The sequence below is a fragment of the Silurus aristotelis genome, assembly GCF_946808225.1.
Source record: "Silurus aristotelis genome assembly, chromosome: 7".
Classification (NCBI taxonomy): Eukaryota; Metazoa; Chordata; class Actinopteri; order Siluriformes; family Siluridae; genus Silurus; species Silurus aristotelis.
Genome location: NC_139580.1, coordinates 3,728,847 through 3,755,300, shown reverse-complemented (window position 1 = coordinate 3,755,300; position 26,454 = coordinate 3,728,847). Strand labels below are relative to the sequence as shown.

The 26,454-nt window shown below is 38.0% G+C and overlaps 2 protein-coding genes across 5 annotated transcripts in view; both read left to right on the top strand.

Moving 5' to 3' along the window:
• The first annotated feature begins 14,237 nt into the window (after positions 1-14,237).
• Positions 14,238-16,465, top strand: LOC310729305 (uncharacterized protein). 2 transcript variants are annotated; one of them, XM_083547411.1, is made up of 2 exons: positions 14,238-14,361; positions 15,565-16,465. In XM_083547411.1, the coding sequence occupies exon 2, from the start codon at positions 15,568-15,570 to the stop codon at positions 16,288-16,290; it is 723 nt and encodes a 240-aa protein (XP_083403537.1). In that variant the 5' UTR covers positions 14,238-14,361; positions 15,565-15,567; the 3' UTR covers positions 16,291-16,465. The 2 variants fall into 2 exon arrangements, with proteins under 2 accessions (XP_083403537.1, XP_083403538.1); XM_083547412.1 differs by lacking the exon at positions 14,238-14,361 and adding an exon at positions 14,533-14,613.
• A 3,251-nt stretch (positions 16,466-19,716) lies between these two features.
• col22a1 (collagen, type XXII, alpha 1) overlaps positions 19,717-26,454 on the top strand; it is a 71,383-nt gene continuing 64,645 nt past the window's right edge. For 2 of the 3 annotated variants that reach the window (XM_083546764.1, XM_083546762.1), the window contains exon 1: positions 19,717-19,917. The gene's annotated coding sequence lies outside the window, so the exon portion shown is untranslated. The remainder of the gene's footprint in view (positions 19,918-26,454) is intronic. The other variant, XM_083546763.1, reaches the window with a different exon arrangement.

Below are 26,454 nucleotides of genomic sequence, written 5' to 3'. Positions count from 1 at the left end.
TTTTTTATTTGAGTGAATTAAAACTCACCAATCAAGTTGCCAATCAGGGTCGAGCATGCGTTCTGTTTTAAACTTGCTTTGATTGCCGCTTAGTAGTATCTATTTATCACAAACAGCCAGTTCAACATATTAAACAATAAGGAAACACCCCGCAACTAGTACTTGACAATCAGGTTAATCACTTAAATTTTTACTGTCAATATCTACCATACTCATCCATGTATATACATATATTTTCATATCCATTCAAAAAAACCTAAATTTTTATTAAATGTTGTACAGTTGTACAAAGCATTTCACTGCATGTCGTACTCTGTATGTATGTGACAAATAAAATTTGATTTGATTTGATTTGAGCCCCAATTCTGTAACGTCCCAGTCTAGGGTTGGGGCACAGCGTGATTAAAGGCATGGGGTGGTGGATATGTTAGGTGGATGTGAGTGTAGTTGGTATATGAGAAGAAGATTAATGGAAACACAAATACCGGGGTATCTCAAAAAACACGAGGTATATTGTAAGATGTACAGCAGTGGGATAGACTTCAGGGTGGACTGAGGTCAAAGTATTAAACAAAAAACACTCTTTTTAAGTGCTAAATCACCTACAAACAAAAACATGACAAAACACTTTCCTAACTCCCTCACCAAAAATGGAGAAAAAACCCACAAAACAACACACATATATAAGATATTAAGAATATAAGATATTATTAATGTATATCTTTATTGTATAATACAGTGAGTATTTACAGTGAAGGTATGGGACAGGTCAAACTTGGGATCAGAACGGGCGTAGTTCAATAGCAGTTAATCACAAAAGAGCGTCGGCACCTGATCCCAGTTTCCTACTTTATAGGTCACCTCCTGCTGACGTCATCTATGGATAGAGGGCACGTCTTTAGTTAACTGGAATGCAGGGAAGACCTGGGCTGGAGTCTCGGGGTGGTACCTGCACACATAAACCGCACACCGCATACAAATACAATACAACCCCTAAAATACCGCGGGTATCAAAAAGTTACAAGACTAACGGTGCTAACTGAAGCTATTCTGACCAACTGAATAACCACATCTGCGATTTCTTCGACAGCAAGTTAAAACTTGCAAATCAGAAACTGCGCAAATCTGCCACCAAGACGTTTGACACGACATACGTTTGACATACGGCGATGCTGCAACGAGTCATTGGAGGTGTTTTGAGTGGCAGAAGAACTTCGCCGGAAGAATGTTGTAAATGTTGTAACCATTTGGCACCTCACACATCATGATTATCAGAGAACGATCCACATGAGCTCACTTTCACACCCGCTCTACTCGCCAGATTCAGCTCCTACAGACTTCAGCCTCTTCCCAAAGATGAAGATCCATTTTGACACCGGTGCGGAGATCCATTGCGATTCGCAGAAGCTGCTCGACTCGCCTCCGAAGTCAAAACTTTCAGGACACATTTCAGAAGTGGCAGGAACACTGGGAGCCCTGTATTGCTGTGCAGGGGGACTATTTTGAAAGTGAGAATGTGTAGATAAATAAAGTACTTTCTTGTAAACAGAGCAAGTCTTGAAACTTTTTCGCCACAAGACCCGTTTTGGTTTTGGGCTCATGATATTTGTAATAAATATCAGTGTTTAACTTATTAATATCATTCTATTAATAGATCAGTGTGCTGAGAGTCACAGTCGAGTTCTTTTGCATAAACTAATTTGATTAAGCAAAAGTCTTTTGACAAATATTATAACAGGACCATTAATAATTATAATAATTTGGATACTTAAGTATGTTTGAAGGCAAATACTTTTGTATTTTTACTCAAGTGAAAGTTTAACTTTTACTGAAGTAATATTTTCTATATACAATTTCGATAAAATCTATGCAAAAATTTGCCATGATATTTGGTGTGAACCAATAATTGCATGTTTCCAGTAGCCCTGCATGAAGGCTTGGAGGATTTGCAAACCATTTTGCCAGAACAGAACAGCTTCAACTCTTAGAATTCTAAAGGGTTCACAAACTTCTAAGCACGGCTGTAAGAACACTCGTTTTAGATGACACTCAGGACTGCACTCGCATTTACAGGATTGTTTTTTGCGCCCCAGTTTGGCTAAACCATTATTCTATCTTTCATGTACTACTCGATTATCTCCTGCTGTATGAATTTTACTCAGAAGCGAGAAGTTTATTTCAGACACGTCTTTGTTTTGTTTCGTTTATTTAGCTTTGCATGCATACGAAAAAGGTTATTACCCTGGGATGGAGTGGCAACCTGGCCAGGGGGTATTTGTGTCTCATACCCAGTCTTGGTATTTTCACTGAGGTTTTGAGTGCTAACAGATATTAAGCAAAGGACACCAAAAAAACCCAACTTTTTTTTTATATTTAGATTAATTAAGGCAACAATTGTTAGACAAAGAAGTTCCTGTCAATCCAATTAGATAAAAAATACAGTTTGTCTCTTATCTACTTTGCAAACTTATCTCCTGTCCTCTACTCTGGCTGAGACTGTCCATCAAATGCTTTGCGTTCAAGAAGGCGCTTACTCAATGGTTTAAAAAATTGGGTTTGTAACAGAAGGTCATGAGTTCAACTCACAGCACCACCAAGCTGTTACTGCTGGGCCCTTTAGCAAGGTCCTTAACCTTTAACTGTCCAGTTGTATGTTGCTCTAGATAAGGGCACCTGACAAATGCCAATAATGTAAGCTGGCATTGTACCTGATCCCCACCTTGCAGACAAACTTTCTTTCAGCTTCTCCCATTAGGGGTCGCCACATTGGACCATTGGCATGTTTGATTTGGCACATGTTTTTACGCTGGATGCCCTTCCTAACGCAACCCTCCCCATTTCTCCGGGCTTGGGACCGGCACTAAGAGTGCACTGGCTTGTGCAACCCTAATGGCTGGGGTTGGTTCCCTGACTGGGGATCGAACCCGGGCCGCAGCGGTGAGAGCGCCGCATCCTAACCACTAGACCACCAGGGAACCTCCCCACCTTGCAGATACTGAGCCCAAATACAATTTTGCAAAAGGGTGACCCAATCGGAAGGTCCTTGCCCACAAACACCACTCTGAGACTTGGCTCTAGAGGTGGGTCAAGATCTGGGCTCAGCTTATTGCCACCAAGACCTCCACTTGGTGAAAAGAATAGAATGGTTTAATGCAGGGGGGTCCAATCAAGGGCCACACCTAAAAGTCACTGAAAATGGAAATCATTAGATTTAAACAGGTAGAATTTGGTGTGGCCCTCTGTGTGGTTGGAATAAAAACCTGCAACCACACTAAAAAAAAAAGATTGGACCCAAGATTGGATCCAAGAGCCATTACCGCAAACTACATATCCCAATTCTTGGCAAAATTTTCATGTTTGCCTATATGTGGTGGTTTTGGCCATCTGGATTCACGGCATCCGTATATCATTGGGTAAAGACGTTTAAAGCTGGCTTTTATAAACTGGTAGCTCATTGGTTAAAGCTTTGAGCTACTAATTGGAAGGCTGGGGTTCCAAGCCTCACTATTGCCAAGCTGCCACTCTTGGGTCTTTGACCAAGGTCCTTAAGCCTAAGTGCTCCAGGCTGACCCTACACTCTGACCCCAGCTTCTTAACATTGCTGGAAAATACTCTTCAGACCTACCTGTGCAGCTGGGGATGGTTCCACATTAACAGTTTGGGGATCCATGAGATTATGGAACATCACAGGAGCAGTCCGTAATCTGGAAAGAAAATTGGAAAATTCTGAATTGGAGGTGTTTAGAATTGCGTATAAAGACAGCTCAGCTACAGACAGGCGCTAAACGCTGCTAGAACTGAGCACCTAAACAAACTCATAGAAAACAACTAAAACAATCCCAGGTTCCTTTTCAGTACAGTAGCTAAATTAACAATTCAAGTATCGGAAAAATGTATTCCATCACAGTTTAGTAGTGGGGACTTAATGAATTTTTTCAATGCAAAAAGATTGCATTGCATCCTGATCCAATCTCACCTAAATCTCCACAACTGCACTGCGTTACACTTACATGACAGGAAGAGCTGTATGATGTTATTACCAAAGCCAAATCATAAACATGTCAGTTAGATCCCATTTTAACTAAACTACTGAAAGAAGTGTTACATACAGCTGGAGAGCCTTTTCTTAATATTATCAACTCCTCACTATCTTTAGGTCACGCCCCAAAACCACTCACCTTGGCAGTTATTAAGCCCTTCATTAAGAAACCTAATTTGGATCCAAATGAACTATCGAATTACAGACCCATTTCAAATCTTCCTTTTATGTCTAAGGTTTAAGAAAAGATTGTCTCTGCCCAGTTATGTCCCTACTTACAAGAAAAAAATATCTTTGGAGAGTTTCAGTCAGGTTTTAGGCCCCATCATAGCACAGAAACTGCTCTAGTTAAAATCACTAATGACCTGTTTTTAGCTTCAGACCAAGCTTTATCTCGCTGTTAGTTTTACTAGATCTTAGTGCTGCATTTGACACAATAGATCATGATCTTCTTCTGGACTGCTTACAAAATGACATCGGCATTAAGGGAAAGGCATTTTGCTGGTTTAAATCCTGTCTAATCATTACTATTTTGTAGATTTAAAAGAAGAACTTTTTAGATTAATGCAAGTAAATTATGGGGTACCACAAGGTTCAGTTCTAGGACCCCTGCTTTTCACAATATACATGCTTCCCTTGGGAAATATTATTAGAAGGCATGGGATTAGCTTCCACTGCTACTGTATGCTATGATATCCAGCTATATATATCAAAACAAAACAAAATATCTCAATTGGTTCTGCATAACTTTCCATTATAAAATTCTGATAAGACAGAGATTTTGCTCATCAGCCTAAAAGTCAGTACACAGAACCTCCAGCATTTTAACCTGCATATAGAAGGATGTTCTGTAACTACTAGTTTAACAGTAAAAAACCTGGGAGTTTTTTTTGACAGCAACTTGTCTTTTAAATATCATATCAACCATATTACAAAAACAGCCTTCTTCTACCTTAGTAATATTGCTAAGCTAAGAAACATGTTGTCTATATCTGATGCAGAGAAGCTCGTCCATGCGTTCATGACCTCCAGTATGGACTACTGTAATGCATTACTAGGTGGATGTCCTGCATCATTAATAAACAAGCTACAGTTTGTCCAGAATGCAGCAGCCAGAGTTCTCACAAGGTCGAGAAAATATGATCATATAACCCCAATCTTATCATCCCTACACTGGCTTCCTGTTAAGTTTCTAATCGACTACAAACTGTTGCTACTTTCTTACAAAACATTAAATTATTTGCTCCCATGTATCTATCCAGTCTTCTAATATGCTACAATCCATCATGCTTCTACAGATCTCTAAACTCTGGGCTTCTAGTAGTTCCTAGAACAGCAAAGCCCACTAAAGGTGGTAGATCATTCTCACATTTAGCTCCTAAACTTTGGAATAGTCTTCCTGACAGTGTTCAGGGCTCAGACAAACTCTTCTAATTTATGTTCAGTGGGCTGTAGTTTTCTGAAACATGTACCAGTGGAGGTTTATCCAGACATGTATTTAGCCTCGCTGGTCTGATTAGTACCGTGGCCAAGAAGTGCAAAACGAAATCAGAAAATATAATAACAAATACGAAATGAATCAGAAAACAAAATAGCAAATTAACAAATTCAAAAACAAATTTCTTTGTTGATTTGTTGATTTGTTTTCAGATTTGTTTGTGTTTTCAAATTGTTCATGTATTTTTTGATTTGTTTTTTTTTTTTTCCTAGATTTTTTCTATTTGTTAATTTTTTTTTTTTTTTTAAGATTTGTTCATTTGATTTCTGATTTGTTCATTTGTTTTTTGAATTGTTAGTGCTTTCAAATTTGTTAATATGTTTTCAAATTTGTTTTTGGGCTTTTGTGCATTTTAAAGAAGGCTGGACAAAAATGTGGTTTTATTGCGGCAAGTTCAATATAGGCATATAAAAAAAAAAAAAGAAAAAACATTTTCTTGTTTACTTTTTGTCCTAATAAGACAATAATAAGTAATTATCTATTAAAATCTCAGCCACTCATTTGTGATTTTTTGGTGTTTTTTTTTTTTTTTTTTATCCGGATGTTTGTAAACAAAATATTTTATGCAACTGGACCCTCACAAATTATATACATCAGATAAAATACAGCTCATTTCATGACCTGATTGTTATCTCTGGTGGTACACAGGAGAGCTTTGGAATTTCAGTGTATCTTGAGCTAATCTAATACGACTGCTTTCAGGCCAATTGCAAATTCAGAGCCAGAGTCAGAAAAGCATTTCACAAGACATGGCTGCCTCTTTCTTCTGTCTTTCTCTCTCTTTTTTTTTTTTGTTCCATCTGAAAAAAATTGCTGTGCTCTATTTGAGTTGTAATCTCTCGACCGATTCTCCTGTGCAGTTCCCTCTTACAGAGACATTTTTGCTTTTTGAAAAATGTTTCCCTCTCTGGGCTCCTGGGGAGAGGATCTGTTCCTGGAGGTGTTTTCACAGTGAAGACTCCACATGAGCTGCTTCAAAACCTTCCTGACTTCTCACTGGAACACTTTCAAGTTCTTTGTTGTTGATGAGGGTTACGTGGGCCAAGTCTAAAGCTGTTATAGAGGGGCTTTTTTGTCCCATCAGTATGACCGAAGCTGAAGCTGTATTTTACAATAATGCAGTTTAATGATGAAAGTTCTGAATGTGTCCTGTTCACCATTGTATCTCTGACTTTCCCAATTCCCAGTGGAACATTCCTGGGATATACTGCATTACAATTATTATACATTTACATTTATGGTATTTGGTCAATACCAAATACCATAAATGGGAAGAAGGAGGATCATAGGGTGATGTATAAGAGTGGAGGAAGGTGCACACAGGTGGACAATGTTCTATGTAGGAGATGCAACCTGAAGGAGATTGGAGACTGTAAGGTGTTGGCAGGGGACAGTGTAGCTAGACAGCACCGGATGGTGGTCTGTAGGATGGTTTTAGAGGTGAAGAAGAAGAGGAGGAGAGTGAGGACTGAAAGAAGTATAAGATGGTGGAAACTGAAGGCGGAAGAGTGTAGTGTGAGGTTCAGGGAAGAGGTCAGACAGGAGCTCGGTGGTGATGAGGGAGGCAGCTAGAAAGTTACTTGGTGTGACATCTGGAAATAGAAAGGAAGACAAAGAGATGTGGTGGTGGAATGAGGAAATGCAGGAAAGCAGAAGGAGAAAGAGGTTGGAGAAACAGAAGTGGGATCGACAGGGTGATGAGAAAAGTAGGCAGGAGTACAAGGAGATGCAGCAGCAGATAAAGAGGGATGTGGTGAAAGCCAAGGAAAAGGCATATGAGGAGCTGTAGGAGATGTACTGCAAGTAAGAGCAATAAAGTATTGCGATGGAAATGTGTTGACTAGTGAGGAGAGTGTGTTGAGAAGGTGGAGGGAGTATTTTGAGCAGCTGATGAACGAGGAAAATAAGAGAGAGAGAAGGTTGGATGGTGTGGAGATGGTGAAGCAGGAAGTGGATAGGATTAGTAAGGAGGAAGTGAGAGCAGCGATTAAGAGGATGAAGAATGGAAAGCCAGTTGGACCAGATGACATACCAGTAGAAGCGTGGAGATGTTTAGGAGAGATGCAGTGGAGTTTTTTTAAGTAGATTGTGTAACAGGATTCTGGAAGGGGAGAGGATGCCTGAGGAATGGAGAAGGAGTGTGCTGGTACCGATCTTTAAGCATAAGGGAGATGTGCAGACCTGCAGTAACTACAGGGGAATTAAGCTGATCAGTCACACCATGAAGTTATGTGAAAGAGTAGTGGAAGCCAGGCTGAGAGAAGAGGTGACCATCTGTGAGCAACAGTATGGTTTTATGCTGAGGACGAGCAACACAGATGCATTATTTGCTTTGAGAATGTTGATGGAGAAGTATAAAGAAGGTCTGAGGGAGTTGCATTGTGTGTTTGTGGATTTAGAGAAATTGTTGGGTGGCAGTTGCTCACAGTAAAATGAATGTAAAGATTAAAGTCCATTTAGGGTATTCATGTACAGCATTTGGCAGATGCCCTTGTCTCAGAGCAGTTTAGGGTTAAGGGCCTAGCTCAAGGGCCCCAGCAATTGCAGCTTGGCACGTTTGGGATTTCAACTGACGAGCAGAAGTCCAACTCTAACCACCGAGCTATGACTTTTCCAGAAGACGTGTGTTAAGCTGCATTTTAAAATCCTGTGGTTGTATAGCCTTCATAACGTGTTAGTCTTCTTCCTTGGTAGTTGGTGTGTTATGGGGACAGTTAGCAGGTGGTTGGAAAAAATTTAGCAGCTGGAGGAATTGGAAAAAAAATAAACCCATACATTTTACTTATTTCATTTTACGGAACATTACCGAAACATCTGTATCCAAATCTTTGTTTTTTTTTTTCCTGTGATAGTTAACAAAAAGTAAGTGTTTGTGAGGACCAGGAAAACACAAACTTCTCTGTCCTTAATACAGTCGACCTCATTTGTGTGCTTAATCGGGGCAAACTCTGTTTCCTGAACAGTTTGCTAGAATGTCAGAACCCAGTGTTTCCCTTTAAACATCATCTGTCTGAAGCTGGAAGGAGCAGTACAGTGCATCAGGAAATTATTCACCAATTCTCATCGTTATATTTCACTACATGTGGCACTCGGTGTGAACGTGTAGCTGACAAATAAATTCGATTTGATTTGGGGCCTTTTTAAACTTTATTTTAGCTGTAATAATTGGTTTTAATTTTGCCTAGCAAAAAAAAAAAAAAAACGCTGAATAATCACACTTGACTTGTATTATTTAATCCAAATGCTTGTGTTATGTCACATTTATTTAAACCCAATAACAAATTATTGTGTCTGCACTATTAAGTCGGCACACACTTCCCAAACATTATCCAGTTTGTTTTGAATTTTTTTAGAAATTTGTTGTGTACTTATGGATTTTTACTGCGTTGTTCTGTAGTTTGATTTTGGTTTCTCCTGTTGAATATCTTCAGTAACGACCAAACACATCGATTCATGTTTGATGTTGCAATAAGTATTTTAAGCAGCAGCGATTAATGAATTTACTACGTTTTCGCATCGTAACTACTCAATTTGAATATTTTTCTACTACTTGATTTCAATATTATAATATTATTCATGTATATACATATATTTTTCTATACTTTATACTTTTTAACTTTGAGGTCCCCTGGTGGTCTAGTGGTTAAGATGCAGCGCTCTCACCGCTGCGACCCGGGTTCGATTCCCGGTCAGGGAACCATCCCCAGCCACTCTCAGTGCCGGTCCCAAGCCCGGATAAATTGGGGAGGGTTGCGTTAGGAAGGGCATCCAGCGTAAAAACATGTGCCAAATCAAACGTGCGGAGGATCCGCTGTGGCGACCCCTAACGGGAGAAGCCGAAAGATACTTTTTTACTTTATTTATTTACTTTATTTTTTTTCCTAATATTTATTCATTTTTAATATTTAAATGTCATAAAATTAGAATTTTTGAAATTTTGAACATAATTATTATAATTAATTTTTTGTTTAAACGCTTCGACTCATTTTAATAGACAGAATATTTAATGATGACGATTTTAAAATGAAGAGGGATTCTCTTGTTTTAAAGTCTTTTCACGCAAATTAAGAAACTCTAAAAATAAAATCAAAATGATTAAGCTAGTTTTAATTGAATTTGACTAAATCGACTTGGAATACAATGTTTTATTGCATAATTTATTTATATATATATATATATATATATATATATATATATATATATATATATATATATATATATATATATATATATATATATATATATATAATTTTTTTTTTTTAAGTCAGCTACTGTATGTTTTCTTGTTTCAAGAAATGTTACCAAGTGTAATTGTGTTATTATAAAAGTGAATACAGCAGTATACAATACAGAGTTCCTCATTTTTCTACTCCATTTTTTCTTCATTCACCAAATGTGTTTTGCATTTTTCTGTTCGCTGCAAAACATTTGGAAAGGAACCCTGGCACATGCAGCCTTGTACCGATCCCAAATCTCTTACCGCTCCTCCGGACCGTTCTCTGGTATTCTGACAGCTTTTGGATATGTCTAGCAGAGATCCCTCTGCTCGCTCTCTTTCTCATCTCTATCATCCTGCTTCTTCTCATCTCCCACCTACGTTTTATTTCTCCGCAGGTCCGATATGAGAACAGGAACCGAGCTGGACTGGGGCTCAGCGGGTGCTGAGGAGAATCTCCTCTGCTTTGCCAGGTGCTTTTTCTTTTCAGCAGCACGTCGAGCAAAGAAATCTGAACACACCCCGTCATGATTCTAGGCGTACTTTTTTGCAGAGATGAAAACATGGCCAGGATCAGTGTTCCTTGAGAGGAGACAGAGGAGAACCGTGAAATACAGCAGAAAGCTTTCCAAATGACAGTTCCAAGAATCCGGGAAAAGGACAAGAAGTGACTGGATTACACATTGAGCTTAAATTATGTAGAATCCTGCCGAGCTGGAGGGGGAGGGAGAGATGGAGGAAGTGAGAGATGGAGGAAAGGAGAGAACATTGCTGGTGACAGCATGGGTACCCCGGGGCACACCTTAGATTCGGTACCTGGTCAGATGCCAGGCTTTGATTCTTTCCAGTTCTGCAGATTCTTATCTAAAAAAAATGCACATTTGGACAAATACTATGTAATGTATCTGTATTTACACTCTGTTCACAAAAGTAATGGGAGACCAGACCCCTCCAGCCATGTGTGGTTCTTCCTTTATACAGTTCCTCAATTCCTCAAGAAACTCAGCACACAATTGTATGAAATGTCTTTGGATCATTCACATGAACTTGGAGACCCAAACCTGCTCCATCATCACAATGCCCCTGAAGCTCCATGAAGATCAGCTTTCCATGGGTTGGAAGTGTGTGAAAGATCTCCTGCTGTAGAGCTCCATCACTATTTGGAAGAACATAAATGCTGACTGCACACCAAACCTCCTCACCACATCTCACCTGCATCAGTACCTGACTTGAGACACCTTTTGTGATCAAACTTTAGAGCATCTTTCCAGAAGATTGGAGCTTTTTTGAACAGCAAATAGAGACTCACTGTGGAATGGGATACACATTTGTCCGTATTGTGTATAAATATGGATTTGACCCCAAAGTGGGTGTGGCCTAAAGATGTAAGCATTATTTTTGCCACTGTTGCGGATGGAACCACAAATCGATATTCCACACCAAGAACATTCATTCTTTTAAATCAGTTCCGGATACTACGATGGAACCTGCAGACGAGACATGACCAGACTCCTGAATTTTGTGCAATGCAGCGTGGGATTGTTGTGGGATTGTTGTAAGCTGTGCGTGTCATACCGAAGCCCATTTCAATGGCGTGTGAGCAGGATTGCTGCCCCCCCGAGCGAGTATTGCCCCCTTCCTTTATTTCCCTCTGCTGTACCTGAGCATGTTCCCAGCCTGAACAAATGACAGGGTTTAATGATCGCTCTCACACATTTTAATCTCCATAATAATCCTGACTATGAAGAACGTCTGAAATTAGATTCACATCCAAGATGAAATCGAGGATTCTGATTGGTCGGGAGGTGCTAATTACAGTTTTTATAGCATCTGAGACAATAAATTTTATTCTAATTGGCTGTTTCTATAGTAACAGCTCATTCTCAGGGATTTATTTTACACTGATGGAAGGAGTCTCCAGTGTCGGAGAGGTAAAGCCGAGGGAAAAAGTTCGAGGAACGCAAATGTATTGGACGTCTTTGGATGCTGGAGCATGAAAGTTTTCCTTTACTTGAAACAGAAGCATGACAATGACCCTTGCGAACACGAAGCTCCATGAAGATCGGCATTCCATTGGCTGGAACGCTGACCGCACCCCAGGCCTCCTCACTTCATCTCACCTACATCAGTTCCTGACTTTACTGACGTCGTTGTGGCTGAAAGAATCTCCACAAAATATAGTGGAACATCTTCCCAGAAGAGTGGAACTTCTTATAAGAGCAAAATGGATGTTCAAAAAGAAGCACATAGAAAATCCATTGATCAACACAAGCAAATTGCGATGGGAAAATTTCATACATCCAAAAAAATGTCCAATCCAATTGTACCAACTTTATGGTAAGCGTTTGGAGTAGAGGCACATATGGGTGGAAAAGGTGGGTGTCCGAATACTTTTGGCAATTTAGTGGATGTAAAATGATATTCTCAAGAAGTTGGAGATGATGTTTATATACCTGGTGTTTTGTGAGAAAATGCTGAAGGAGTGAATATTTATAGATTTCTTATAGTGAGACAGAAATGTCTGGTTTATTTATTTAAGAAATCAATGCGACTTCTTTGGATCCTCTTTAGGGTGATTTGAGTTCGCCACTGAAACCCAGACCGGGTCTGACTCTAATTGGACCGTGTCTCAATCCGGACTTGGTGCTGATAAAAAGCACAGTCATGTTTAAAGTTGCTGCTTCGAAAAGCGGCCTTGTGGCGCCATCTGGAGGTCAATTTATTTCGACTTTTCTCATTTGCTTTGGGGCGTTTCTCAAAATCCTCAGTTCATCTCTCAAAAGTGAGTATTTGTGTGAATGAACATCTCATTCCTATTAGAATGAAAAGTCACTTCGTCATTGTTCACAAACACAATCATCAAAATATTTGGTCGTGTTTTCAGTGTGACGCTGCACAGTTTCAGAATTTCCTGATATAAACAGTGTTTTGGATCACAGTGACTGAAAATGCAAAAATTCTGACTTCCTTTTGGATAATTGATTTATATTGATTGTAAGAGATGGGACAGGATTCACACTTTTACTGTACTGGTGTTTGTTTGTTTCTTGGTTGTTGATTCATTTTCAGAATGTGTAATTCTGTGTTTTGTCTGTTTTCACTCTCCAGCTGAAGCTTCACCAGATTCACCTTTGACCTGTTTTAGAGAACTGGTTGATGATTGGTCGATCTGATGTCGTTCACTCGCCTTCATTAGTGACGTTCAAGATTCATCTGCACAATTCATCAATCCAACACATTTATAAAAAACATTGTAATAAAAATGTTAGATGACAGTTGATGACGACTGGTTTAATCATTTTACATTCGCTGACGTACACAATGAACTGATGCTGAGATGTTTTTGGGGGTTAAAACTATTCAGGTGAAACCAGTAGAATATATTTTGATTAACATGAACATGAACAACTGATAATGTAGGAAACAGCAGACACTCGTACACAATTGATTAAATGATGTACTAAAGCTTTCGCAATTTAATCAAAGCAACAAGAAATGTTCTCATGATGAGCACAAATTAATACATTTGGAGGAACAAGAAGTCTTGAGAATTTCATTTCTGATCTGAGAAACGCTCCAAAGCGACTGAGAAAAACGTTCTATTCCAGTCCATGTCCACATTAATACATCACACTTATTTGTTTGTCCTTTTTGGGCTTCCGTCCACACAGAGATGCCGATTTCAGTCGACAAAAACTTTAACGCGTCGCAGTGTGTACCGTGAAAACAGAGTCTTATAAAGCCGATGATGTATTTTTATTGTCATTGTTGCGAATTTGCAAAAAGCGAGTAAAAAAAAATGTGGCAGGCGGAAACGCAGAAGGTCAAAGGTTTTGCTCGTGTTTTCAGACATTTCAAGGCGTTTATGGGAATTAGCGTAGCCGTAGCCGTAATGATTATATTGACGAATGATGAATCTGGCGAACCTTCAATCGGCGACAGACGGAGCTAAACAAAGAAATACAATTTCTAAAAATGGATGAAGGACCAGGAAAGAACAAACACTAATACAGTACAGTAAACGTGTGAATCCTGTGTGGTCTCAACACCCCACATACAGTAATGTGTACATTTGTGCTGTTGAAATTCATAGATAAAAAAATCATACAAAGGAAATTCAGCCTTTTCAATCATTGGAATCCAAATTGGAATTGGATTTCCATCAGGAAACCCTGCGCCATCGTACTGACGACACAACTGCGCGTTTCGACGATGCTGTTTGTAAACGATGACGAAACGACTTATTCTTTACTTTTGAGAGATGATTTGAGGATTTTGAGAAAAAATGCAGGCTTTTGCAAGAAATCCAATCGTTTTTTAAAAAAACCCACTTGTTGTCTTGCAAATATTAAGGATGATTTGTGAAATGCTCCAATGTAACAGAGAAAAACTGTAACCATGAGGGGGCGTCAGAAATACTAAACGAGACTTTAGAGAGGCACGTGGCAGTATGTGTGCGTGGAGTTTATTGGGCTAATGAGATTACAGACGTGACCCTAATCCAGGTAACGACCTTAGTATCGGTGATCTCGTCTCACACACACACACACACACACACACACACACACACACACACACTTACATTCACAGGAGATGCTCCGATCAGTCGTAAGTATGACTTGTTCGTTAAAATACTTTTTGTTCAGTTATTTATTTTCCTGATCTGCTTCCAAATAGGTGCTGATGACGGGATTTAGACTTTCTGTCATCACCTGATTCTCACTTTATATAAACTGTGAGAGTCTTCAATAAATACACACATTTTCTGTTTGTAAATGTGTGTATATGCAGGTTTATGTGTGAGGTGTTGCAGGATGTTAGTGCAGGATGTGGAGGTGAAGAACGGAGCATCACAATAGTGTAAGGACTCATACGCAGCTGAATTATTGAACTAGTCGGAGCTCACAACCTGCATCTGTAGCAAAACTGCACAAGCTCCAATCTTTTCATGTCATCTTTTAAAAGCCATTTTTTTTTTTATAATTTTTTTTATAATTCCAAAACGACTGACGGAGGAGAAGAAATCGATTCGGGTGCACTTACTTTTCAAAATGGACTTTTCTAGAAAAGCAGGACATTGTGAGAGAAATTCGGCTCGAACAGTTTGAGACTTTTTTTTTTTTATATTTATTTTTGCTTATTTTTATGTAGAATTTGCACAAATACACACAATTTGAGTTTCAAATATTCAGGAAAACCTTAACGCACAAAAAGTGTACAAAAAGAAGTGCAGGAAAACTCGAGTCATTAAAGGAGGTGAATATCGATGCTGCTGCTGCTGCTGCTGGAGATGATGTATGAGGGAGGTGCAGCTGCGGCTCCAGTGAAAGGAGACGTGCTGAATTGTGTTTATTGTGTTTTTTGGGTTTATGACTGTGTGATTAACACTGATCATCTCTTCATCACGGCACCTGTCAGTGTGTGAATTTATTTATTAGGCAGCAAGTGAACATTTTGTCCTCAAAGTTGATGTTCGAGGCAGGAAAAATGGGCGACGTCTAGACGTCTGGGTTAGAGCGTCTCCTAAACTGCAGCTCTTGTGGGCTGTTCATGTAACTGCAAAACCGCACAGGAGCATCTATGCTGATGAAGCAGAAGATGCCAAACTTCTTCTCGCTCTAAGTAAACTGTACACTCCTTTGATATATGTTACTTAAATACACCTAAAAAGACCCTATATCATGTCCTGTTACTATGGAAACAATGCCATATTAGACCTTATTATAGATGAATGATTTCCCCCATGAGCATGCAATAATCCAGTCACATGTCGATTAACGCGATTACGAGATTGTCCCGTCTCTTCTGCAGTGAATGATGGCACCAGATGAAGCGGTCAAAACCTCAACACTTCACCCTCAAGACCCCGGTGGTGACGACAAACTCTTACACATCCCTGGAGAAGCTTCGTGTCCAACCATGTCCACGGGTCACATCGACTTTTTTCCGTCTGCTCTTCCTCCTCCAACGCATGATATCCGTCTCTGTGCTCGGCCTACAGAGACACAGAACAAGGCGGACAACTTCGAGAACTTTCTTACGAGGCGTCCCCTCAAATTAGCTCCAATAGAGCTCCCCGTGGAGGTGCAGGAAGCTCAGAGGGAGAAGATACGCTCCATCTGGAAGGAGGACGAAAAACCGGAGCTGGGCAGTCATGGCAAAACGCTCCTCCTACCTGTTAATCAAATGACGGTAGGTCAAAGATCTGGTAAGAAAAAGCAAGTTCAAACTCCCGTCCAATCAGGGCATGGCAAGGTCGATGTCGGCCAATCAGATGGACGGAAAGCCGGACGCTTTAAAATACACAGGGCTCGGCAGCTCGATGAGGATCAGAGCAAATCCAGATTTTCCTCAGAGGGATTAAAGGATGACGAGGGCAAACCTGGAGCATCCGGAGCGACGCCACGGCAACGGGGGAAGGAGAAATTTCAGGAAAAGTCATCAGGCGTGAATCCAGTGGGAAAAGTGTCTGAGACGGTGAAGGGAAAAGAGAGCAAGAGGATGGCTGTTAATGGCATACAGGAAGCTGCACTCTGACTTGAACTCTCAGAGGATTTCAGAATTTCTTTTCTCTTTTTCTTCGTCTCGAGATCTCTCTCTCTTTCTCTCTCTTTCTAGAACCCTTTTACTTACTTTTAATATCTTGCAATTATTCTTTCATCTTTCTCTTTGTTTTCCTCAACCTGTTTCTAATAAAGTATTACATAAAAAATTATATAATATAAATGACACTACATACCAAAAGTTTGTGGACACCTGATTGCTATGGGCTTCGTTATGAACCTCCCATTCCACACTTGCTGGTTTAAGAAGCTTCACTCTTCTGGGAAGATGTTACACTAGACTTTGTGGAAATTCATTCATCCACAAGTGTGTTAGTAAAGTCAGGTACTAATGTAGGTGAGAAGATATTATGAGGCAAGCTCTATTTTTTTATTTTTTTTATCTTATTTATTTATTTTTATTTGGTTATGTGTTTGATGCTCAAGTGTATATATTTTTATATAAATTAGAAAAATGAATAAAACACAAACACAAAATAAATCCATAGATAGATAGATAGATAGATAGATAGATAGATAGATAGATAGATAGATAGATAGATAGATAGATAGATAGATAGATAGATAGATAGATAACAGAAAGATGGACAGACAGACAGACAGACAGACAGACAGACAGACAGACAGACAGACAGACAGACAGACAGACAGACAGACAGATATTATTATGATTATTATTGAGAAACAGTGAAATTCCTGGATATAATAAAGACACACACACACACACACACACACACACACACACACACACACACACACACACACACACACACACTAAGTGTCTCTCCAGCACCAGGATGGTGTTTTCATGTGCAGTGTTCAGCTGTAATATCTGCAGGAGAAGAGGAACGTGATCTGAGATGAGTAAGTGCTCCATGAATCCCTCTGTCAGACGGTGATAAATAACAGGAGGGATGAAATGTCTCGTTTGGTCTCTGTCTCCGTCTCGGTCTCACTCCGGACACAGCAGCTTACAGCTAACGAGGTGTTTGGAGCTCAACCTTTAACTCTCCACGTGTCAGCATACGACACTCTGTTTATCCAGGTTTTAATCCTCAATCAGCTCTGTATCTCACACTGCACAGAGAAACAGACTGTAAAGAAACAAATGAAGAAAGGCATTATGTAGGGCAAAAGTATCGGGGCACCTGACTTAATCATACATTGGTCAATATTGTGTGTATGACATGGTTGATGCTTCGTGTTCCTCATGCAGGAACAATCATAAGAGTCCTGAGAAAAGCTAAGTTGATGCACCTGTTCGAACGTGTCAACCCCCGTCATCAGCTTGGGCTAAAGTTAGCCTGACCTCTGACCTTTCTCCCCTCAAACACAATGATCGATGGTGGAATATAAGAGTCGGGATTTAGCTGTACTCTCGCTGTGTTTATGAAGAAACACGACGTCTCCTAAGCTATAATACAGATATGAATCTTAGTGTTGGTACAGATGGTGTTGTAGTTTTTCATTGAGTGGAGAAGGAAAGGAATGTGATTTTGGGAACTGTGTTTGTGTGTGTGTGTGTGTGTGTTTGTGTGTGTGTGTGTGTGTGTGCGTGCACTGGTGTCTGTAAAAATACTTTATGGTTCAAAGCATGTATACTGAGGGACATGGAGATGGAAAGAAGGTGGAGAGCATGTACATGGGAAACGTCTTAGAAAACACACACACACACACACACACACACACACACACACACACACACACACACACACACACACACACACACACACACACACACACACACACAAGCACACACACAATGTGTAGCACTTTTAGCATTTTGTATGTAACAAGGAGGTCAAAAACATTTTAAACCCAGCTACGATGTCCATCAGAACCACCTTATCAATCACTTGGAATTCCTAATCAATCATCTGGCAACCATCTCCAAACATCATCAACCAATGACAACATTCTGAAAAACCTTCTACCAGGTTCCCAGATTTGTTCCTTCACCAGCTGGAAAATTTGGCCTTAAAGGATAAATTATTGTTCTGTTCATCACTGTTTTATTTTTTGTGTATTTAATTGTTTTTTTTTTCCATTTATTTAATGAGCAGTGTTACTTATTTACTTCTAATAGACAAATATTTTGTTTAATTGTTAATTTTATTGTATCCGTATACATTTCTTTTATCTATTTATTACTAAATTATGCTCTGTTTTAATACAATTATTATTATTATTATTATTATTATTATTATTATTATTATTATTATTATTATTATTATTATTTTAAATACTGCATTTTTTTTCAGCCGGATTAAAATGACTTTTTGTTGATTTCGATTTTTTTCTTCTATTTTTAGACATTTATATTTTACATTTATTACGTTTCATTACATTTTTGTCTAAATGTAGCAAAAAGTTGATTTTATTTGTATTAATTGTAATTAATTTTTATTATTTATTTATTTATTTATTTTTATATTGCTATTTTCTATCTTAATTCAGCTACATTTTTATTTTTTCCCTTTTATTTTTGTACATTTAAATTTGACGTTTTCTAAATTTCATTTATATATATATATATATATAATTTAGCAACATATATATTTTATTTGTAATAATTGTAATTTTATTTTTTTATTATTTGTTTATTTATTTTTATATTGCCATTTCTTATCTTTATTCTGCTAAATTAAAATTTTATTTTTTTTGGATTTATATATATTTTCCTTCTATTTTTATACATTTATATCTTACATCTTTTTATTTTTCATTGTTTTTTTTTTTTCTTAATTCAGCCAAATGTTTATTTAATTTTATTTGTATTTATTTAGTATTATTTATTGATTTATTTTTATATTGCCAATTTTTTTTTAATTGTTATTAGTATTTAATTTTATATATTTAATTTATTTATTTTTGGCCAATCATTAACAAGGTCTACTTACACACACACACACACACACACACACACACACACACACACACACACACACTGAAATCTTTCCAGACACCACATTCTTCTTCTTTTTTAACATCACATAACTATTTTTAGATCATTTTTTGTTTGTTTTTTGATAAAACATAATTTGTAATATTTTATTTATTATAATTAGTTTAATGATCACACACACTGTAAGTTTTGTACACACACTTGGTAACACAAACACACACCCATGCAGAGGGGAGTGAAGACCAGAGGGTGTGTTATCCTGACACATGTGGGTAGTAAAGGAAAGAAAGCGAAAGAACGAGAGCGAGGGATGAAGAAGGACAAAAATATCCAGGAATCTGGCTCTATAATTGGCCGAGTCTGTCAGGACACTGGTTTTTGATGTGAGGTTGCGCGCCCAGCCACCTCATCCCCACTGAAACCTTATCCTCTGAACACAGGTTCCACCCCTCCCACACCCCTGCATAGTGACACAGCTGTCTGCCTGACACACACACACACACACACACACACGTCTGTGGATTACTCTCCCTCTCTCAGTGTGTGTGTTTGAGGGATTTCAACACCTGTCCAGGTTCAGCATCAGAAGATGAGGACGCATGGAAGTTGAAGAGTGTATTTGTGAGTGTGTAAGAGTGTGTGAGAACAGGTGAGGCCTGGAGAAGGTTTTCTATTGATTCAGCATTGATCACAAAGGTACGGATTTTACTTTATTCGCAGTAGGTGTCTCAGAAGGAACCCTTAAAAACTGCATGTCAAACATTTTGAGAGGTTTTGAAGAAACTTCTAGTGTTTCTGTTCTATTGGTTGGAGCTTCTGCAAGAAGTTCAAGATGTTTCAGGATGCTAAAAGAACCCTTAAAGATCTAACGAACGACAGAAGAACCTTTCAAATAGTACTTTTTGCTGAGAATGTTGATTTATAGAAAGTGTTCTCCATGATGGGCTTTACAGCATTAAGAACTCTTGGATATCTAAAGATCACATGAAGGTCTGTTTTGTTTTGCTCAGTTCTTTTTGGTTCTTAGATTTCTATAGTGATGGAGTCATTACAGGTTTCTTCAGAGACACACAGAGTTTGTACGTGTCTTTGCCTTCTGATGGAGTTCTGAGTAGAACTTTTTAAAGAAGCCTGGATTCCTTCTAAACTATCTAAAGAACTATCGATAAAACTTGAAGTTTTCTTTAGTTTGTGTTTCTGAAGGAACCCTTGAAGAACCAACCGAATGCACAGAACTTTTAGGAAGCTGAGAATCCTTAGATATTCAAATAATGGTAGACGGAATGATCAACTTTTCTCCAAACAGCAGACTGAAAAAAATTTCATTTGAAATCTTTTTAGAACTTTGAGTGGGTTTTCTCTTTTTAAGAGGGTTCTAAGTAGAACTGCTTTCGGATGCTAGAATTATGATTAAATATGAAACTTTTCGCTGAGTCTGTCATATATTCATGGATTTTAAAAAAGTTTTGGTTGTCCATCTTAGGACCATTAAAATGTAGGACCTTAAACAAAAAAAGTTTGTTACTTTGACTTTCATTTTAATTTTAGGTTTTTTTTATTTATCAATTTATACATTTTACAAATTATATTTATTTTTAAAAAATTTTTTACAAAAAAGAATATTTAAAAAATAAATGTGTATTTTCTTTTTTCTATATAAACAAGTATGATTTGTCTTTTTTTTCTACTTTTCTGCTATAAATATAATTAGTGTATGCAAGATGTCTTTTTTTTGGTATATTTTTGGAAATTAATTTTAAACTAATCCAATTTCATTTCATTTTACAAATGATTTATTTCTAGTTATATTTATTTATTTAAAGCAGTCGATTTAAGATCCGAAGGTTGAGTTCAAACCCCAGCCACACTAAGCTGCCACTACTTGGGCCCCTGAGCAAGGCCCTCAACCCCATAACTGTGCTCAGTTGTATAAATGAGAAAAGTCACTCTGGATAAGAGCATCTGCCAAATGTCAAATGTAAATGTATGAACACTAATACAGAATATGCAAACAATAATATTTGACAAAAACTGCTCAACTGGGTCATACCCCAATCTTCAGAGGTTGCAGCAGGAGACTCAGACTTTAGGCAGTGTAGATGATGATACTAATAATAAATGACACTCATGAACACCATAAAACAATTAAATAAAACAATTAACTACTACTTCTTTCAGCTGCTCCCATTAGGGGTCGCCACAGCGGATCATCCGTCTCCATCCCCCCCTGTCCTCTACATCTGCCTCTTTCACACCAACTACCTGCATGTCTTCCCTCACCACATCCATAAACCACCTCCTTGGTCTTCCTCTTTTCCTCCTTCCTGGTGGCTCCATCCTCAGCATTCTCCTACTGATATACCCAATGTCTCCCCTCTGCACATGTCCAAGCCATCTCAATCTCGCCTCCCTCACCTTGTCTTCAAAACGTCCTACATGTGCTGTCCCTCTAATAAACTCATTCCTAATCCTATCCATCGTTGTCACTCCCAACGAACATCTCAACATCTTCAGCTCTGCTACCTCCAGCTCCACCTCCTGTCTTTTACTCAATGCCACTGTCTCTAAACCATACAACATCTCAGGTCTCACCACAGTCCTATAAACTTTCCCTTCTCTTACAAAAAAACAATTAACAACATTTTAAAATAATGAAACACGATACAACCAAACTGTGGACTCAACAGTATCCAGCCTACATCCTCCTCAGTGATGGGACCAAAGCACTATCTTGGGCTTCTTGTCTATTGTCATACAGTAATCTTTCAAGTGCTCATCCCAAGTGTCTCAGACCAAACGTGAAGACGCTGTCTCTCAGATCCATTCGAACCTTCTAAATAAGTGAAAGATGGTGAATAATGTGGTAGGGGGTAGCTGAGTGGTAAAAGCACTGGACTCTGGACCAGGAGATTGTGAGTTTAAATCCCAACACCTCCAAGTTTGTGACATGAACAAGACCTTAACCCTCAACTGCTCAGTTGCTCTGTATAGGGGTTCGTCTGCCAAATGCCATAAATGTAAAAAACATTAACTATCCTAATAACCCTTTTAAAAAACTACATTAAGGGTGATTTAGTCTCCGGGTTACTGATCAGAAGGTCGGGGGTTCAAGCCCCAGTATCACCAAGCTGCCACTTCTGGCCCCTTGATCAAGGCCCTTAACACTCTGTGCTGTATCATGGCTTACCACAGCTTCTGACATTGCGCAGACATCATTGGTCTTTCCGAAGGAAACGTTAATGATTGTAGGTAGAAACTTTCTGACAGGGTTCCAGGTAGAACCCCACTGAGAGGTACCAGGAACTGCTGTAAGAACAGAGTTACCTTTGCTGAACTGAACATTCCTGTAACAACAGTAGAACCAGCAACCTAAACCTCTCTAAAAGAACCCTTACAGACCATAGATAGAACATTACACAAAGTTTAGAAACAGTTCCAAGCAGAACCTCATTAGGAACCCAAGATCTCGTTGTCTGGTTGTTTTTCACACAGATGTGCCAAAGGCTGGTGCTTATTCTTTTCTATTACTTTAAATTCACCATTAGTCTGATGTTTTGTAGCTTCAATTCTTTTCTTTCTTTCTTTCTTTCTTTCTTTCTTTCTTTCTTTCTTTCTTTCTTTCTTTCTTTCTTTCTTTCTTTCTTTCTTTCTTTCTTTTTTCACTTTGAAAACATTTTTGGAGCAGAGGCTGGTTGTGTACAGCTCAGGAAGTTCTGAGGAGTAGAACGTCTGGTTTGTTCATCTACATTTTACTCCCAGGACTATCATTTCCACGCAGTTTTTTTCATTTTTGGCCCTTGAGTGAGTCTTGAGTGTTGTAGCAGAGAGATCCGGTGTGGAAACGCCAGGCATGGAGAACAGTTTAATCATCTACTGTACATATAATATACAATAATAATAATAATAATAATAATAATAATAATAATAATAATTATTATTATTATTATTATTGTTTTTGTTGTTATATTTATTCAATGATTTATTTTTTCCACACATAAATTATGTATTTTTTTTTACATGTATTACTCTTTTATATATATATATATACACATTTTTACACACAGTACATCTATTTTCCCAATTATGTTTTACCCTAAATAATATTTTTTTTCCTCTAATTATTTTCATGTTTGTTGATTATATTTTTACACAATTTAATATATTAAATTATTTTCACTTGTTTTTCTTTTCTTTTATATATATATATATAATTATTAAAAAATTAATAAAATTTATACAAATTATTCATTTGTTTTATTATTTATTATTAATCATTTTATTTTACTTTTTACCAAAGGTATATTTATTTAATAAATATACTAATAATTATAATAATATATGTTTGTTTTATATATATATATATATATATATATATATATATATATATATATATATATATATATATATATATATATATATATATGTACTGTATATATACTGTATATATGCTGTGTATATATATATATATATATATATATTTTTTATTTTTTTAATTTTTTTTAAATTTTTTTTTTACAATTAACATTTATTTGTTAATAACCCCCCGCCACCATCATTATTAACATCTTTTTTCAAATTTTTTACAAGATTACTTTTTTTTTCCCTGTCATTATTTTTATGATCTGTTGCTTTTCATCTGTTCATTTTCCACATGTAGGTTTTATATATCACTTCTTGTTCTTCTGATCCTGATGTATAAATCATGTGTGCAGGTTCAGGGCGTAATGTGTTCCAAAGCCTATTTGTGAAAAAACAAATCACATAAAACATATGTGTAAAGCGTGTTCTTCATGGACACAATGGTGCTTTCTTTGCTTGAATTCTAAGCGCCTGCTTGCTGTTACTCCTGGGATTGAAAGTTTAAAGAGTGTGTGTTCAGCCGTGAACTGATCTGGAGCTCATTGAAAAACGGTTCCAGCTCCACTCGGGTTAGAGTTATTTCTAACTGTCACTCTTCATCAACGTTCCTCAGGTTTATTAGAGTGTAAAAATCTTCATGTTGTATTACCAGCCAAAATAAGTAAGAATTGGTGTTATCAGAAGGTTCTGAGTTCAAATCCCAGAACCACCAAACTGCTTCTGGTGGGCCCTTCACCAAGGCCCTTATCCCTCACCAGCTCAGTTGTATAAATGACATGATTGTACTGTATGTGCTGTGGATAATGGTGTTTGGACGTATACCCTGTGTACCAGGGGCTGTTCCTGTGCACTGAACCCAATCCGAATCGGGACTGGGTGTTGACTAACCAAAACATGCACGGCTGTTTATTTAACTGAGCGTAGAACGAATTTGTTTTCCCTCTTCGGTTTTCCTTGCGTAATTATAGCTCAGTCTCTGTGATCATTTCAAACTGCTATCAGTTATAATAGCAAAAAAAAAAAACCCACACACTTAATTTGGGTCCTGGTAAAAACTTAATAGCGAGAAATTTTACAGCTCAATACAGCTCACAGATTTACTCACTCACGCTGGATCATTTGTCATGGATTAAATGGAAAAAACAAACCTCTGAACCAGGATGACATGCAGGAAAATCAAATCTGAACTTTCACTATAATAAATAGTCATTTATTATGAGAAAATGAGAACCAGGTGAGTTTAAGTTCAGGTGAAGTAGAACTCGAGTGAGTTTGAGTTCAGTTGAGTTTAGATGAATAGGAGTTTAGTTTAGACTTCTTTCTTTTTGTCCTCTTCCTCTTGGACTTTGTGGATATTTTCAGTTTGATTTAGAATTCAGATGAGCTTAACTTGGAGACCCACAACCTGTTCCAGCATGACGATGCCCCTGTGCACAAATCCAGCTCCATGAAGATCTACTTTACTTGGGTTGGAGTGGAAGATCTCCTGCTATAGAGCTCCAACCCTATTGAACACCTTTGGGATGAATGTGAATGCTGACTGCACTCCAGGCCTCCTCACCTTCTTACCTACATCAGTACCTGACTTTACTAACACCCTTATGTCTAAATAAATTTCTACTAGTGGAACATCTTCACAGAAGAGTGAAGCTTATTACAACTGCAAATGAGGACTAAATGTGGAATGGGATGTTCAGAAAATGCACATAAAAACCTTATGGTCAGGTGTCCTATATAGAGTTTTTCTCTATATAGAGTATCTTCATTGTAATAGGGTTGTGTGCAATCTTACTAAACCCTGAGTTTCCTGTCTGTTCCTCTTGAAGATCATTCCAATAATATGATCGTCCTGAGGCCTCTGTTACCTCCAAATCTGCTAGAAACATCTTTTCCTCTCACAGTAAAATGAATCAGCGTGGCTGTCAGGTTCAGCCAGCAGAAGAAAGTCAAAGCGTTTACTTTGTCATCACTTTCTCAAATTTTCACGAAAGATTAGAGTGAATAAAAGTCTGATTGGGACAAACTGATTTGCTTTATGGCCACATAGAGATTCTGAGGTACCAGTGGTCCTGGACCTGCATGATTCATCCTGAAACCCTTTATCTAGATATAGTTCTTTTTTGGTGGGAACTGGAAGCTCAGTGGTTAAGGACCTCTGTTCCAAGCTGCCAATCTTGGGCCCTTGAGCAAGGACCACTGGTACCTGAACATAGTACATCCCAGGAAGTTCCTTGCATCCATTTTCAAACAGATTTGGAAGAAAAGTATGGTGTATTGACAGTTTAAATATTTGTCATTGGACAACTTGTAACCACTATGCTGCCACCTACCAAGAATGAAGTCTGAAAAATGTTCTTTTAAAAGATATCAATTGTTCAATACAATCAAAGATCTAATTTTACATTTACGTTTTTGTGATTTGACAGACGTCCTTCTCCAGACTAAGTTAAAACTTAGCAGTTGAGGGTTAAGGGCCTTGTTTAAGGGCCTTGGAGTGGCAACTTGGGGGTGCCAGGATTTAAATTCACAACCTTCTGATCAGGAGTTCAATGAGTCTTAACCACCGGCTACCACTCCCTTTTACTGTAAATATACAACCAAGCAGTTGAGCATTTAAAAACCTTGCTCATGGGCTTGGTGGTGCTGGGACTTGAATTCATAACTTTCTGATTAGGAGTCAAATATACACCCCAGCAGTTGAGTGTTAAGGGCCTTGCTAATAGGCTCAGCAGTGGCAGCTTGGATGTACTGGGATTTAAACTTACAACCTTCTAAACAGGAGTCAATTTAGTCTCAAACTTTTGCTACCACTTCCCTCACTATATACACCTGAGCAGTTGAGGGTTAAGGGCCTTGCTCAAGGGCTCAGCGGTG

What these genes read in the sequence shown, in the direction of transcription:
- LOC310729305 (XM_083547411.1), top strand. Translation starts at nt 15,568, where the DNA reads ATGATGGCACCAGATGAAGCGGTCAAAACCTCAACACTTCACCCTCAA.